Source organism: Scyliorhinus torazame, chromosome X (genome assembly GCF_047496885.1).
Source record: "Scyliorhinus torazame isolate Kashiwa2021f chromosome X, sScyTor2.1, whole genome shotgun sequence".
Classification (NCBI taxonomy): domain Eukaryota; kingdom Metazoa; phylum Chordata; class Chondrichthyes; order Carcharhiniformes; family Scyliorhinidae; genus Scyliorhinus; species Scyliorhinus torazame.
In genome coordinates this window covers 29,816,686-29,829,313 of record NC_092738.1, presented here as the reverse complement: position 1 = coordinate 29,829,313, position 12,628 = coordinate 29,816,686, and the positions used below count along the sequence as shown (strand labels likewise).

The window sequence follows — 12,628 nt, the reverse complement described above, 5'->3', positions numbered from 1 at the left end:
TACTGGAACTCCCTAATAGCACAGTAGGTGTACCTACACCACACAGACTGCAGTGGTTCAAGAAGGCAGCTCTCCATCACATTCTCGAGGGCAATTAGGGATGGGCAATAAATGTTTGCCCAGCCAGAACAGCCACATCCCACAATTGATTTTAAGAAATCACTTTTTTCTTTGGTAATCAGGTTGGGAGTCCAACCTCTTTTTAAAAAATCCTTCTATTGAAGACAGAAAAATCCAGGCTGATATTGACTTGTATACGAGCATAGTTGTACCGCCGTGGCACGTTTGGTGGTGGGCGGGAGCGGTGACTCTAGTAGGAGCCAAAATGTTGGAAGCCCACTGGCATAAAATCACGTTTCAGTTCTTCCAATGGCGGATTAATGGCGGATCAGTCTTCCCGCTGGTTGGTCGCATGAATGCCATTGCATTCATTTACATTTTCTCTCTGAAGCTGAAGGGCACTGAGGCCAATTGAAGCATGCCTCAGCTACTCACTAAGCACTGAGTACAATTAGGGACAAGGTAAATCAAGCCACCCAACCCTGCAAAATGGTTTAGTTCAGGTTGGGACTCGAACCTTTTACTTCTGCAGGTTAGGCTCAAATCTAGATGGTTTCTTTTCCAGTTGTTGATGGGAAATATTTCTGAATAACCAAACTTTTTTTGGCAGGTCGACCTCCACTTCATGAAGAAGATCCCTACTGGTGCTGAAGCCTCTAATGTCCTGGTTGGTGAGCTAGACTTCCTGAAAAGGCCAATTGTGGCATTTGTGCGTCTTTCTCCAGCTATTCTTCTCACAGGACTTACCGAGGTTCCAATTCCTACCAGGTCAGTTGATAATGCATGGTATGCAGTCGTGGATGGCTTCTATTAAAATAGTACATATATATTTATATTACACCTTTCACATCTCAATTGTTTATATAATTAACAACTTCATGAAATCTAGGCTGGGAAATTGCATTCCAGTTTGCATTGGGTGTGAATGGCGAGGCCCAAATCACATTATATGTTGGTGGGAAGCCCCTTTGCATTTGTCCCCGCCCCCCCACTGGTAAATTATCCAGATTCCCAACATTCAACAGGAAGGTACAGTGGTTAGCACTGCTGCCTCACAATGCCAATGAACCCGGGTTCGATTCCAACCTCGGGTCACTGTCTGTGTGGAGTTTGCATATTCTCCCCATGTCTGCGTGGGTTTCCTCTGGGTGCTCTGGTTTCCTCTCACAGTCCAACGATATGCAGGTTAGATGAATTGACCATGATTAATTGCTCCATATCGTCCAAAGATGTATAGGTTAAGTGGGGTTAAGGAGTAGTATTGGGCAAACTAATGGGGCTAAAGGTAGACAAGTCTCCAAGCCCTGCTGGGATGCATCCCAGGGTACTAAAAGAGAAGGCGGGGAAATTGCAGATGCATTTGTGGTAATTTACCAAAATTCGCTGGACTCTGGGGCGGTTCCAGCAGGTTGGAAAACAGCAAATGTGACGCCACTATTCAAAAAAGGAGGTAGACAAAGGAGGGTAACTATACGCCGGTTAGCTTAACTTCTGTAGTAGGGAAAATGCTTGAATCTATCATCAAGGAAGAAATAATGAGACATCTGGATAGAAATTGTCCTATTGGGCAGACACAGCATGGGTTCATGAAAGGCAGGTCATGCTTAACTAATTTAGGGCGGCATGTGTCGTAGTGGTTAGCACTGGGACAGCGGCACTGAGGACCCGGGTTCGAATCCCGGCCCTGGGTCACTGTCCGTGTGGAGTTTCCACATTCTCCCCGTGTCAGCGTGGGTTTCACCCCCACAACCCAGAGATGTGCAGGGTAGGTGGATTGGCCACGCTAAATTGCCCCTTAATTGGAAAAGAAAAATAATTGACTACTCTAAATTTATTTTTAAATGTTTAACTAATTTACTGGAATCCTTTGAGGACATAACGAGCACAGTGGACAATGGGGAACCAGTGGATGTGGTGTATCTGGATTTCCAGAAGGCATTTGAAAAGGTGCCGCACAAAAGGCTGCTGCATAAGATAAAGGTGCACGGTGTTATGGGTCATGTATTAGCATGGATAGAGAATTGGTTAACTACCAGAAAGCAAAGAGTGGGGATAAATGAGTGTTTTTCTGGCCGGCAATCAATGGGTAGTGGTGTGCCTCAGGGATCAGTGTTGTTAACGCAATTGTTTACACTTGACATGGGTGATTTGAAGTTGGGGACCAAGTGTAATGTGTCAAGGTTCGCAGACAGCACTAAGATTAATGATAGAGCAAAGTATGCAGAAGACACTGAAAGTCTTCAGAGGGATATAGATAGTTTAAGTGAGTGGGCAAGGGTCTGGCAGATGGAGTACAATGTTGATAAATGTGAGGTCATCTATTTTGGCAGGAATAACAGCAAAAGGGACTATTATTTAAATGGTAAAACATTGCAGCATGCTGCTGTGCAGAGGGACCTGGATGTACTTGTGCATGAATCGCAAAAAGTTGCTTTGCAGGTGCAGCAGGTAATTAGGAAGGCAAATAGAATGTTGTCCTTCATTGCTAGAGGAATGGAGTCAAAAACAGGGAGGTTATGTTGCAGCTGTATTGGGCAGCACGATAGCACAGTGGTTAGCACTGTTGCTTCACAGCTCCAGGGTCCCAGGTTCAATTCCCGGCTTGGATCACTGTCTATGTGGAGTCGGCACATTCTCCCCGTGTCTGCGTGGGTTTCCTCCGGGTGCTCCGGTTTCCTCCCACAGTCCAAAGATGTGTGGGTTAGGTGGCTTAGCCATGCTAAATTGCCCTTAGTGTCCAAAAAGGTTAAGTGGAGTTACAGGGATAGGGTGGAGGTGTGGGCTTGAGGAGGGTTCTCTTTCCAAGGGCCGGTGCAGACTCAATGAGCTGAATGGCCTCCTTCAGCACTGTAAATTCTATAATTCTATGTATAGAGTGCTGGTGAGGCCACACTGTGTACAGTTTTGGTCTCCTTATCTGAGAAAGGATGTACTGGCACTGGAGGGGGTGCAGAGGAGATTCATTCGATTGATTCCGAGTTGAGAGGATTGGCTTATGAGGGTAAGTGGAGCTGAGCTCACAAAAAGATCAGCCGTAATCTTTTTGAATAGCGGAGCAGGCTCGAGGGGCCAGATGCCCTACTCCTGGTTCTCATGTTCTTGTGTTCTTATTCAGCAAGATATAGAAGATAATGGAAATTATTGCTGAAAAGCAAGACATGCTATTGAAGCTTTTCATCTTGCACTCATCAGGATAAATGCAAGAATGTCAAATTTCAAACAATCACAATTTATACTGCAGGAGAAAAACGTACAAGTCAGCACTGATTGACCAACGCATTGCCATGGAGAAAGCAGGCAGAAGTTTCTGCTGTTCATGGCATGTGCTGCACTGTTGGACCAGTTGTTCAATTGCTCGATGCAGGCCTGGCCACCACACATAGCCACGCATAGCATCTTCATTTTCGATCCCCTCAGGTGTCTATTATACAGATCCTGAAGGATGGCAGCTCTTCCCTGGCGTGGGACCACAATGCGAGCCCCCCACAGAAAGATACTGTCTTCAACACTGAGCTCCAGCATTTTGGTTTCAAAGGCCCGTAGTTCTTTGGGCAGCTTCCCATGCTGGCATCCGTCTAAGACAATGTGACATATTTTCGCCAATACGGAGTCTTTTTATGTCCAGTCACGTATCTGGGCAGCAACGACTGGCAGGATATCCATAAAGTTTAAACTACTTTGTCGGCTTTCAGTGGAGATGGGAGTAGGGGGAGGGGGGTGCATTGCCTTGTCCTCTTTAAAGAGTCCCAGCAATGGCTTGTGGTCTGTCACAATAGTGAATTGACACCCAGACACGTACTGGTGAAATTTCAATTTCTTCATCGTGAATACGACGGCCAACTCCTCTTTTTCAATCTGAGCGTAATTTCGCTCCGCTACAGCCAATGTCCCTTATGTGAATGCTATTGGCCTTTTTCTTCCGTCAGCCATGTGGTGGGACAATGCAGCTCCGATTCCATATGGCATCGCACATTACTGAAAGAGGCTTGGAGGGGCCGTAAAGCGTCAATAATTCAGACGGCCATTCTTGGTGCTTTGTCAACAGTGCATGTAGAGGGACAAGGATGGTCGTTAGGCCAGGAACAATTTTTCCGTAATAGTTTACGAGACCGAAGAATGATCGTAATTCTGTCGCGTTTTCCAGAGTGGTGGCTTGCCTAATCACCGAACCTTCTCCTCTACCGGCTGTAATCTGTCCCGATCCACACGATACCCCAAGTAAGTAACCTCTTTGGCGTAGAAAATGCACTTTCCCCTCTTGAGGCGGACGCCCGTCTCAGAAAACCGGCGAAGGACTTCCTCCAGGTTGCTCAGGTGCTCCCTTTCCGTGGGTCCGGTGACCAGGACATCGTCCAAGTAGGTCGCCACACGTGGTAGCCCTCTCAGGATGTTCTCCATGCTGCGCTGAAAAATTGCGCACACCAATGACACTCCAAAAGGCAATCTTGTGTACTCATAGAGACCCTGTAGGTATTAATGGTTACTAACACCAGGAATTGGCATCCAGCTCCAGCTGGAGATAGGCATGGCTCGTCTTGAGCTTGGAAAAGGAATGACCTCTAGCTATCTTCGCGTACAGGTCCTCGATCGGCGGCATTGGGTACTGGTCCAGACGGGTGGCCTTGTTATTTTTTTAAAATAATTTTTATTAAAGTTTTCACAGAATATCAGTAACAAAATGAAAAAGGAACCCAACAGGGTTAAGTATAAAACACAGTCCAAAAAAGCAACCCTCCATGCCCCCCTCCCCCCTGTAAATAAATAATAAATTAACACCCCGACTTCACACAAAGCAAACATAGCAAATGTATACACCCCCTCAGACCCCCCAGTGTAAATAAACAAAAACAAAAAATAAAGTAAACCCCCCCCCCCCCCCGAGTTGCTGCTGCCATTGCCCAGTGTCTACCGTTCTGCCAGGAAGTCTAAGAACGGTTGCCACCGCCTAAAGAACCCTTGTACCGACCCTCTCAAGGCGAATTTCACCCTCTCCAACTTAACAAACCCCGCCAAATCGTTGATCCAGGATTCCACGCTTGGGGGCCTTGCATCCCTCCACTGAAGAGGAATCCTGCGCCGGGCTACCAGGGATGCAAAGGCCAGAATACCGGCCTTTTTCGTCTCCTGCACTCCCGGCTCCTCTGCCACCCCAAATATTGCGAGGCCCCAGCCCGGCTTGACCCTGGAACCTACCACCCTCGACACCGTCCTCGCTACACCCCTCCAAAATTCCTCCAGCGCTGGGCATGCCCAGAACATATGGGTGTGATTCACTGGGCTCCCCAAGCACCTAACACACCTGTCCTCGCTCCCAAAGAATCGGCTCATCCTTGTCCCGGTCATGTGTGCCCTGTGCAGCACCTTAAACTGTATGAGGCTGAGCCTCGCGCACGAAGAGGAAGAGTTCACCCTCCCTAGGGCATCTGCCCATGTCCCTTCCTCGATCTCCTCTCCCAACTCCTCCTCCCACTTACCTTTCACCTCCACCACCTAGGCCTCCTCCTCCTCTTGCACCACCTGGTAAGTTTCCGAGATCTTCCCCACTCCCACCCACCCCCCCCCGAGAGCACCCTGTCCTGTACTGTGCGTGGCAGCAGCCGCGGGAATTCCACCACTTGCCGCCTGGCAAACGCCCTTACCTGTAAGTACCTGAAGGTGTTCCCCGGGGGGAGCCCGTACTTCTCCAGCTCACCCGGGCTCGCATACTTCCCATCCACAAACAGGTCTCCCAACCTTCGTATCCCTGCCCTGTGCCACCCGAAAACCCTCCATCTGTTCTCCCTGGGATGAACCGGTGGTTCCCCCGTATTGGGAGCCACACCGAGGCCCCAACTACCACCCTGTGCCGCCTCCACTGCCCCCAGATTTTGAGGGCAACCGCTCGTGGTATACCTCCTTGGAGGGAGCGGCAGCGGCAGCCCCCCCCCCCCCATCTATACTCCGCTCCAGGAACACCCTTCTCACCCTCGGAGTCCCTCGCGCCCACACAAACCCCATTATGCTCCTGTTGACCCGCCTAAAAAAGGCCTTCGGGATAAACACGGGGAGGCACTGGAACAGGAACATAAACCTTGGGAGTACCGTCATTTTGACTGACTGCACCCTACCCGCCAAGGGCAGGGGCAACGCGTCCCACCTCTTAAACTCCTCCTCCATTTGCTCCACCAGCCTTGTGAAATTAAGCCTATGCAGGGCCCCCCAGCTCCTGGCCACCTGGACCCCCAAATACCTGAAGCTCCTCTCCGCCCTTTTTAGTGGGAGCTCGCCAATCCCCCTCTCCTTGTCCCCTGGGTGAACCACAAACAGCTTGCACTTCCCCATGTTGAGCTTGTACCCCGAGAAATCCCCGAATTCCCTGAGGATCCTCATTACCTCCGGCATTCCCCCCACCGGGTCCGCCACATATAGCAGCAAGTCGTCCGCATAGAGCGACACCCTATGCTCCTCCCCACCCCGCACCAACCCCCTCCAGTTCCTCGACTCCCTCAGTGCCATAGCCAGGGGTTCAATCGCCAGTGCGAAGAGCAGGGGGGGACAGGGGACACCCCTGCCTTGTCCCTCGGTGCAACCGAAAGTACTCAGACCTCCTGTTCGTGGCCACACTCGCCATCGGGACCTCATACAACAGCCTAACCCACCTGACAAACCCCTCCCCAAACCCAAACCTCTTCAGCACCTTCCACAGGTACCCCCACTCTACCCTATCGAAGGCTTTCTCAGCGTCCATCACCACCACTATCTCCGCCTCCCCCTCCCTCGCCGGCATCATGATAACGTTCAGGAGCCTCCGCACATTCGTGTTCAACTGCCTCCCCTTCACGAACCCCGTCTGGTCTTCGTGGATGACCTGCGGCACACAATCCTCAATCCTCGTGGCTAAGACCTTTGTCAGCACCTTGGCATCTACGTTTAGCAACAAAATCGGCCTAAGACCCACATTGCAGGGGATCCTTGTCCCGCTTCAGGATCAAGGAGATCAGTGCCCGGAACATCGTCGGGGGCAAAGCCCCCCCCTCCCTTGCTTCATTGAAGGTCCTAACTAGCAACGGGCCCAACAGGCCCATGTATTTTTTATAGAATTCGACCGGGAAACCGTCCGGCCCCGGTGCCTTCCCCGCCTGTATGCTTCCTATCCCTTTGATCAGCTCCTCCAGCCCAATCGAGGCCCCCAATCCCACCACCAGTCCCTCCTCCACCTTCGGAAACCTCAATTGGTCCAGAAAGCGGCCCATCCCTCGCTCCTCCAGTGGGGGCACGGACCGATACAATTCCTCATAAAAGTCCCTGAAGACCCCATTGATGTCAACCCCACTCCACACCACACTCCCTCCCCAGTCCTTAACTCCCCCGATCTCCCTAGCTGCGTCCCGCTTCCGAAGCTGATGCGCCAGCATCCGGCTTGCCTTTTCCCCATACTCATAAATCGCCCCCTGGGCCTTCCGCCACTGCACCTCCGCCTTCCTGGTGGTCACCAGGTCGAATTCGGCACCTCCGCATTTCTCCTGTCTACCCTCACCATCTTCCCCACCAGCCTCTCCCTCTCCTTCTGCTCCCTCCTCTCCTTGTGGGCCCTAATTGAGATCAGCTCTCCCCTAGCCACCGCCTTCAGCGCCTCCCATACCATCCCCACTCGGACCTCCCCGTTATCGTTGGCCTCCAGGTACCTCTCTATGCTTCCTCGGACCCGCCCCCTCACCTCCTCGTCCGCCAACAGCCCCACCTCCAAGCGCCACAACGGGCACTGGTCCCTCTCCGCCCCCAGCTCTAAGTCCACCCAATGCGGGGCGTGATCCGAAATGGCTATCGCCGAGTACTCGGTATCCTCTACTCTCGCTATCAGAGCCCTGCTCAAAATACAAAAGTCGATGTGGGAATAAGCCTTATGGACATGTGAGAAGAAAGAAAATTCCCTAGCCCCCGGCCGTGCAAATCCCCAAGGGTCCACCCCTCCCATCTGGTCCATAAACCCCCTCAGCACCTTAGCCGCCGCCATCTCACTGCCGGCCATCCACCCCTGTTCCATTTGCTTACCCCCCTCCAAGAGCCCCCCTGACCAACCCAACCAAAACAGTGCCCAACCCGCCCTAACCACCCTCACCGAACCAGAAAGAAAAAAAAAAACAAGAGCAAAGGACCCCCCTCAAAAAGTAACATATCAACCGCAATCCCCAAACGCCCATCCCGACCCTCAATCTGTGTCCAACTTCTCGGCCTGAACAAAGGCCCACGCCTCCTCCAGAGACTCAAAATAATGGTGCCGGTCCTTGTAGGTAACCCACAGTCGCGCCGGCTGCAAAATGCCAAACTTCACCCCCTTTCTGTGCAGCACCGCCTTCGCTCGATTGTACCCGGCCCTCCTCTTCGCCACCTCCGCACTCCAGTTTTGGTATATTCGAACCTCCGCGTTCTCCCACCTGCTGCTCCTCTCCTTCTTGGCCCACCTGAGCACACATTCCCGATCAGCGAACCGATGAAACCGCACCAGCACCGCCCGCGGAGGCTCATTAGCCTTGGGCCTCCTCGCCAGCACTCTATGGGCCCCTTCCAGCTCCAGGGGCCCCTGGAAGCACCCCGCTCCCATCAGCGAGTTCAACATGGTGACCACATAGGTCCCCACGTCCGACCCCTCCAGCCCCTCCGGGAGGCCCAGAATCCGCAAGTTCTTCCGCCTCGACCGATTCTCCATCTCCTCGAACCGCTCCTGCCATTTCTTGTGGAGCGCCTCGTGCGCCTCCACCTTTTCCACCAGACCTAAGATCTCGTCCTCATTGTTGGAGATCTTTTGTCGGGCCTCGCGGATCGCCACCCCCTGGGCCGTCTGTGTCTCCAGCAGCTTATCGATAGAAGCCTTCATCGGCTCAAGCAAGACCGCTTTAATCTCCCTGAAGCAGCGCTGGATATCCTCCTGTTGCTCCTGCACCCACTGCATCCACGCTGCCTGGTCCTCGCCCGCCGCCATTTTGTTCTTCTTCCCTCGCACCTTCTTCGGGTCCAACACCACTTTTTTAGTCGCCCCGCTGCTGAAAAGAGCCCAAAAGTCAGTTTTGTGCGGGAGCTGCCGAATGTGCGACTTAGCTCTGCATAGCCACAACCGGAAGACTACGGGTGGCCTTGTTAATGGTCAATTTATAATCACTGCATAGGTGTACGGTTTTGTCAATTTTAAGTACTGGGACTGCCGGCACTGCCCAATCGGGAAAATGTACCAGTCTTTTTTAAAATTAATTCAAAGGATGTGTGTGTCGCTGATTGGGCCAGCATTTATTGCCCACCCGTAGTTGCCCTTCAGAAGGTGGTGGTGAGTTGCATTCTTAAGCCGCTGCAGTCCCTGTGGTGTAGGTACACCCACAGTGCTGTTAGGGAGAGTTTCCAGGATTTCCCCCAGTAACAGTGAAGGAACGGTGATATATTTCCAAGTCAGGATGGTGAGTGACTTGGAGGGGAGCCTCCAGGTGGTGATGTTCCCAGGTATCTACTGCTCTTGTCCTTCTAGAAGGTCGTGGTCGTGGGTTTGGAAGATGCTGCCTACGGAATCTTGCCGAGTTCCTCGGATAATCCCGAGGCCTTCCAATCAGTTGAGTTTGTCCTCGACCTTCACCAGCAGTGCATCGGGGACCAGGTGGGCCCGGATGTACTTAGGCTGGGCGTGAGGGTCCACATGTATTTTGGCCACAACTCCCTTAATTTTGCCCAGCCCTTCTTGGAAAACTTCAGGATACTTCCCCAATACTTCGCAAAGCCCTCCGGAAGATCCGTTGCCAGTCCAACCGAAGGCGTTTTAGCCAGTCGCGACCCAGCAAACTCGGGCCCTTCACTATTATTAATGGCAGCCTAATAGACTGCTACCTGTAAGTCATCGTCGTGCCCGCTATGCCTAAGGTTCCCCTGTAGGTCGCCATCCTCGCCTCAGTGTCCTGTGAACTCAACCGTTGAACTCCAGTCCTGATTCTCTCGAAAGTCGGTCTCCCAATTACCGAAACTGCAGCCCCCATGCACAACTCCTGTGTGCGGGAATGGGGGGCATCCTACACTGTTTATCTCCATCTCTCACATTTCCTGGAGCTGCTGAACTCCCTTTTCTGCACTCTCCCGTGAGAGGGAGATCTCAACGGCCTTCTTGAGGTCCAGCAATGGCTCGGCCAGCAATTTCCGCTGGGTTGCAATATTGTTTACTCCGCATACAAGGTGGTCCCGTAACATCTCAGGTAGGAATAGGCCATAGTTGCAAAATTCTGGCAATTTTCACAAATGCACCAAAACTTTGGTAATGTACTCCCCTGGTGTCCTCTCAGCTGTATTAAATCAGCACCTCTGTACGATAACTGACGGCTTGGGCTCGTAGTGGTTTGCCACGAGTGCCACTAGCTCTTTGAACGTCTTAGAGTCTGGGGCCGTGGGGTACTTTATGACACTGAAAATGGGGGCCCAACAGGCGGTCAGATGTCCTGGCGATCATCCACGAAGATAGTGTCTGCCTTAAAAAAGTGGCGCCTACGCTCTGCATACTGAGTCCAGTCCTCCACAACCACATCAAAAATATCGGGCGGAGAATCCCCGGGGGGCGGCATGAATCCCACCCCGCTGTCCTGACGCTGGCTGCCGTATTCTCTGGTGCTGGTTTGTGGGCGTGGACGGGGTTCACACCACGCCGGTCGGGGGCCGTTGGCAGCGGCCCCCCCCGGCAATTCTCCGGGCCCCGATGGGCCGAGCGGCCGTCGGTTTTTGGCCAGTCCCGCCGGCGGGGATTAGACATGATCCCACACGGCGGCCACGGTGGCTTGGCCCGCGATCGGGGCCCACCGATTTGCAGGTGGGCTGTGCTGTGGGGGCACTTCTTCCTTCCGCGCCGGCCCCTGTAGGGCTCCGCCATGGCCGGCGCGGAGAAGACACCCCCCTGCGCATGCGGCAGAATACGCCGGCGGTTCCGCGCATTCGCGGGATCACGCCGGCCCTTTGGCACATGCACAGACTCGCGCAGTCCCTTCAGCGCCGGCTGCCGCGGCGCGAACCCCTCCGCCGTCCACCTAGCCCCTGGAAGTGCGGAGGATTCCACTACTTCCGGTTGGCCCGACGTCGGAGTGGTTCGCGCCATTTTTGACACCGGCTTCGGGCCATCGCGCCGATTCCGGAGAATCCCGCTGATCGCGTCTGCCAAAGAGCGGCATTTTCAAAATAGTGCAAACCTTATTCCTTCATGAAGAAAAGTGGCCGTGCTCCAATGGTTAGCAGAGCTGAATTAGTTCCACTTTACCCTCATTGCCAATTGTGTAGTCACAGAGGAGTCTGGAAAGGAGAGGGTCATTACCAAAGTAAAGTATCTACAAGTAACAGTCCCAGTCCCAACTGGGACTACTCTGCAACTGGGCTCCTACCTGGGCCGGCTTTTAATGCCAGAGTTAACTATTCCGCTGACGGACCTCCACCTCTCAGCGGGGAAGCCCGCACCCTACAAGGCTCACAGGAGATTAATCGGGTCGTCCCCATGGGTCTCGTAGGGGTTATGACAATTTTAAAATTGTGTTCTGTCTTTAATTCTCTTGCCATCACATATCAAGCACAATAGAGATATAGGAGCAGGAATAGACCACATGGCTCCTTGAGCCCACTGCCATTCAATATGATCAAAACTGACCTCCTGCCTGAACTCCAATTTCTTACTTGTTCCCCATATCCCTTGATTCTCCGAGAGACCAAAAACATAACATAGGTGAACCAATGATGACATGATCCTAATCCTGTGATCCTGTGTAATACTGATAGCAGTTTATGATACTTTATTTTCGTGGATAGCAGGTTACTAGAAAATGCTAAATAACACTAGTAATACTGAAATCTCTCATTTTGCAGATTCCTTTTCATTTTGTTGGGACCAGTTGGAAAGGCACAACAGTACCATGAGATTGGCAGGTCCATGGCCACCATAATGACTGATGAAGTAAGTTTGTACTCAGATCGAAGGTGTCAATATCAATTGATGTGGAGATGCCGGCGTTGGACTGGGGTGGGCACAGTAAGAAGTCTTGCTAACACCAGATTAAAGTCTGTTATGGGCCAGGGTTTGAGAACCCCAAAGTGTATCATGGAGTTCACCTGACCCACAACTTTTAATAGATTGTGGTATGGGGAGCACACGACCCACTCTACAGGAGTGGTACAGCAGAAATGGAAAAGTATTTTTTAAAGCAAAACAATGTTTATTCTATCAACTCAAGTTAACCTTTTTAAAACATACAGTGAACATCTTAGCAACCATCAATTCAAATACAACCCCCAAAGAATACAACACTAAGTAATCCTTAATAAATTCCCAAACAACATCCAGAAGACAAAAGAAACACTTTTTAACAGAAACACATCAGGTTTAAATTCACTACTGAGAACATTTATATTTCTGAATTTACCAAATGATCAAGAGATAGTCTTTTCATGGCAGAGAGAACAGCAGTACACCTGCTTTGTCTGGCTTCAGATCCAACACTGAAACAAAAAAAAACACAGACACACCCAAGCTTTTCTCAAAGTGAAACTAAAAAGCAGAGCCAGAGCTCAGCTCCACCCACACTCTGAC

General features: G+C 51.6%; 1 protein-coding gene across 3 annotated transcripts in view; it reads left to right on the top strand.

Annotated features, from left to right (window-relative positions):
• Positions 1 to 12,628, top strand: part of LOC140405470 (electroneutral sodium bicarbonate exchanger 1-like) — a 391,515-nt gene that overhangs the window by 295,120 nt on the left and 83,767 nt on the right. For all 3 annotated transcript variants that reach the window (XM_072493938.1, XM_072493937.1, XM_072493936.1), the window contains 2 exons: positions 671 to 828; positions 11,908 to 11,995. In XM_072493938.1, the coding sequence (XP_072350039.1) occupies positions 671 to 828; positions 11,908 to 11,995 (246 nt within the window). The remainder of the gene's footprint in view (positions 1 to 670; positions 829 to 11,907; positions 11,996 to 12,628) is intronic.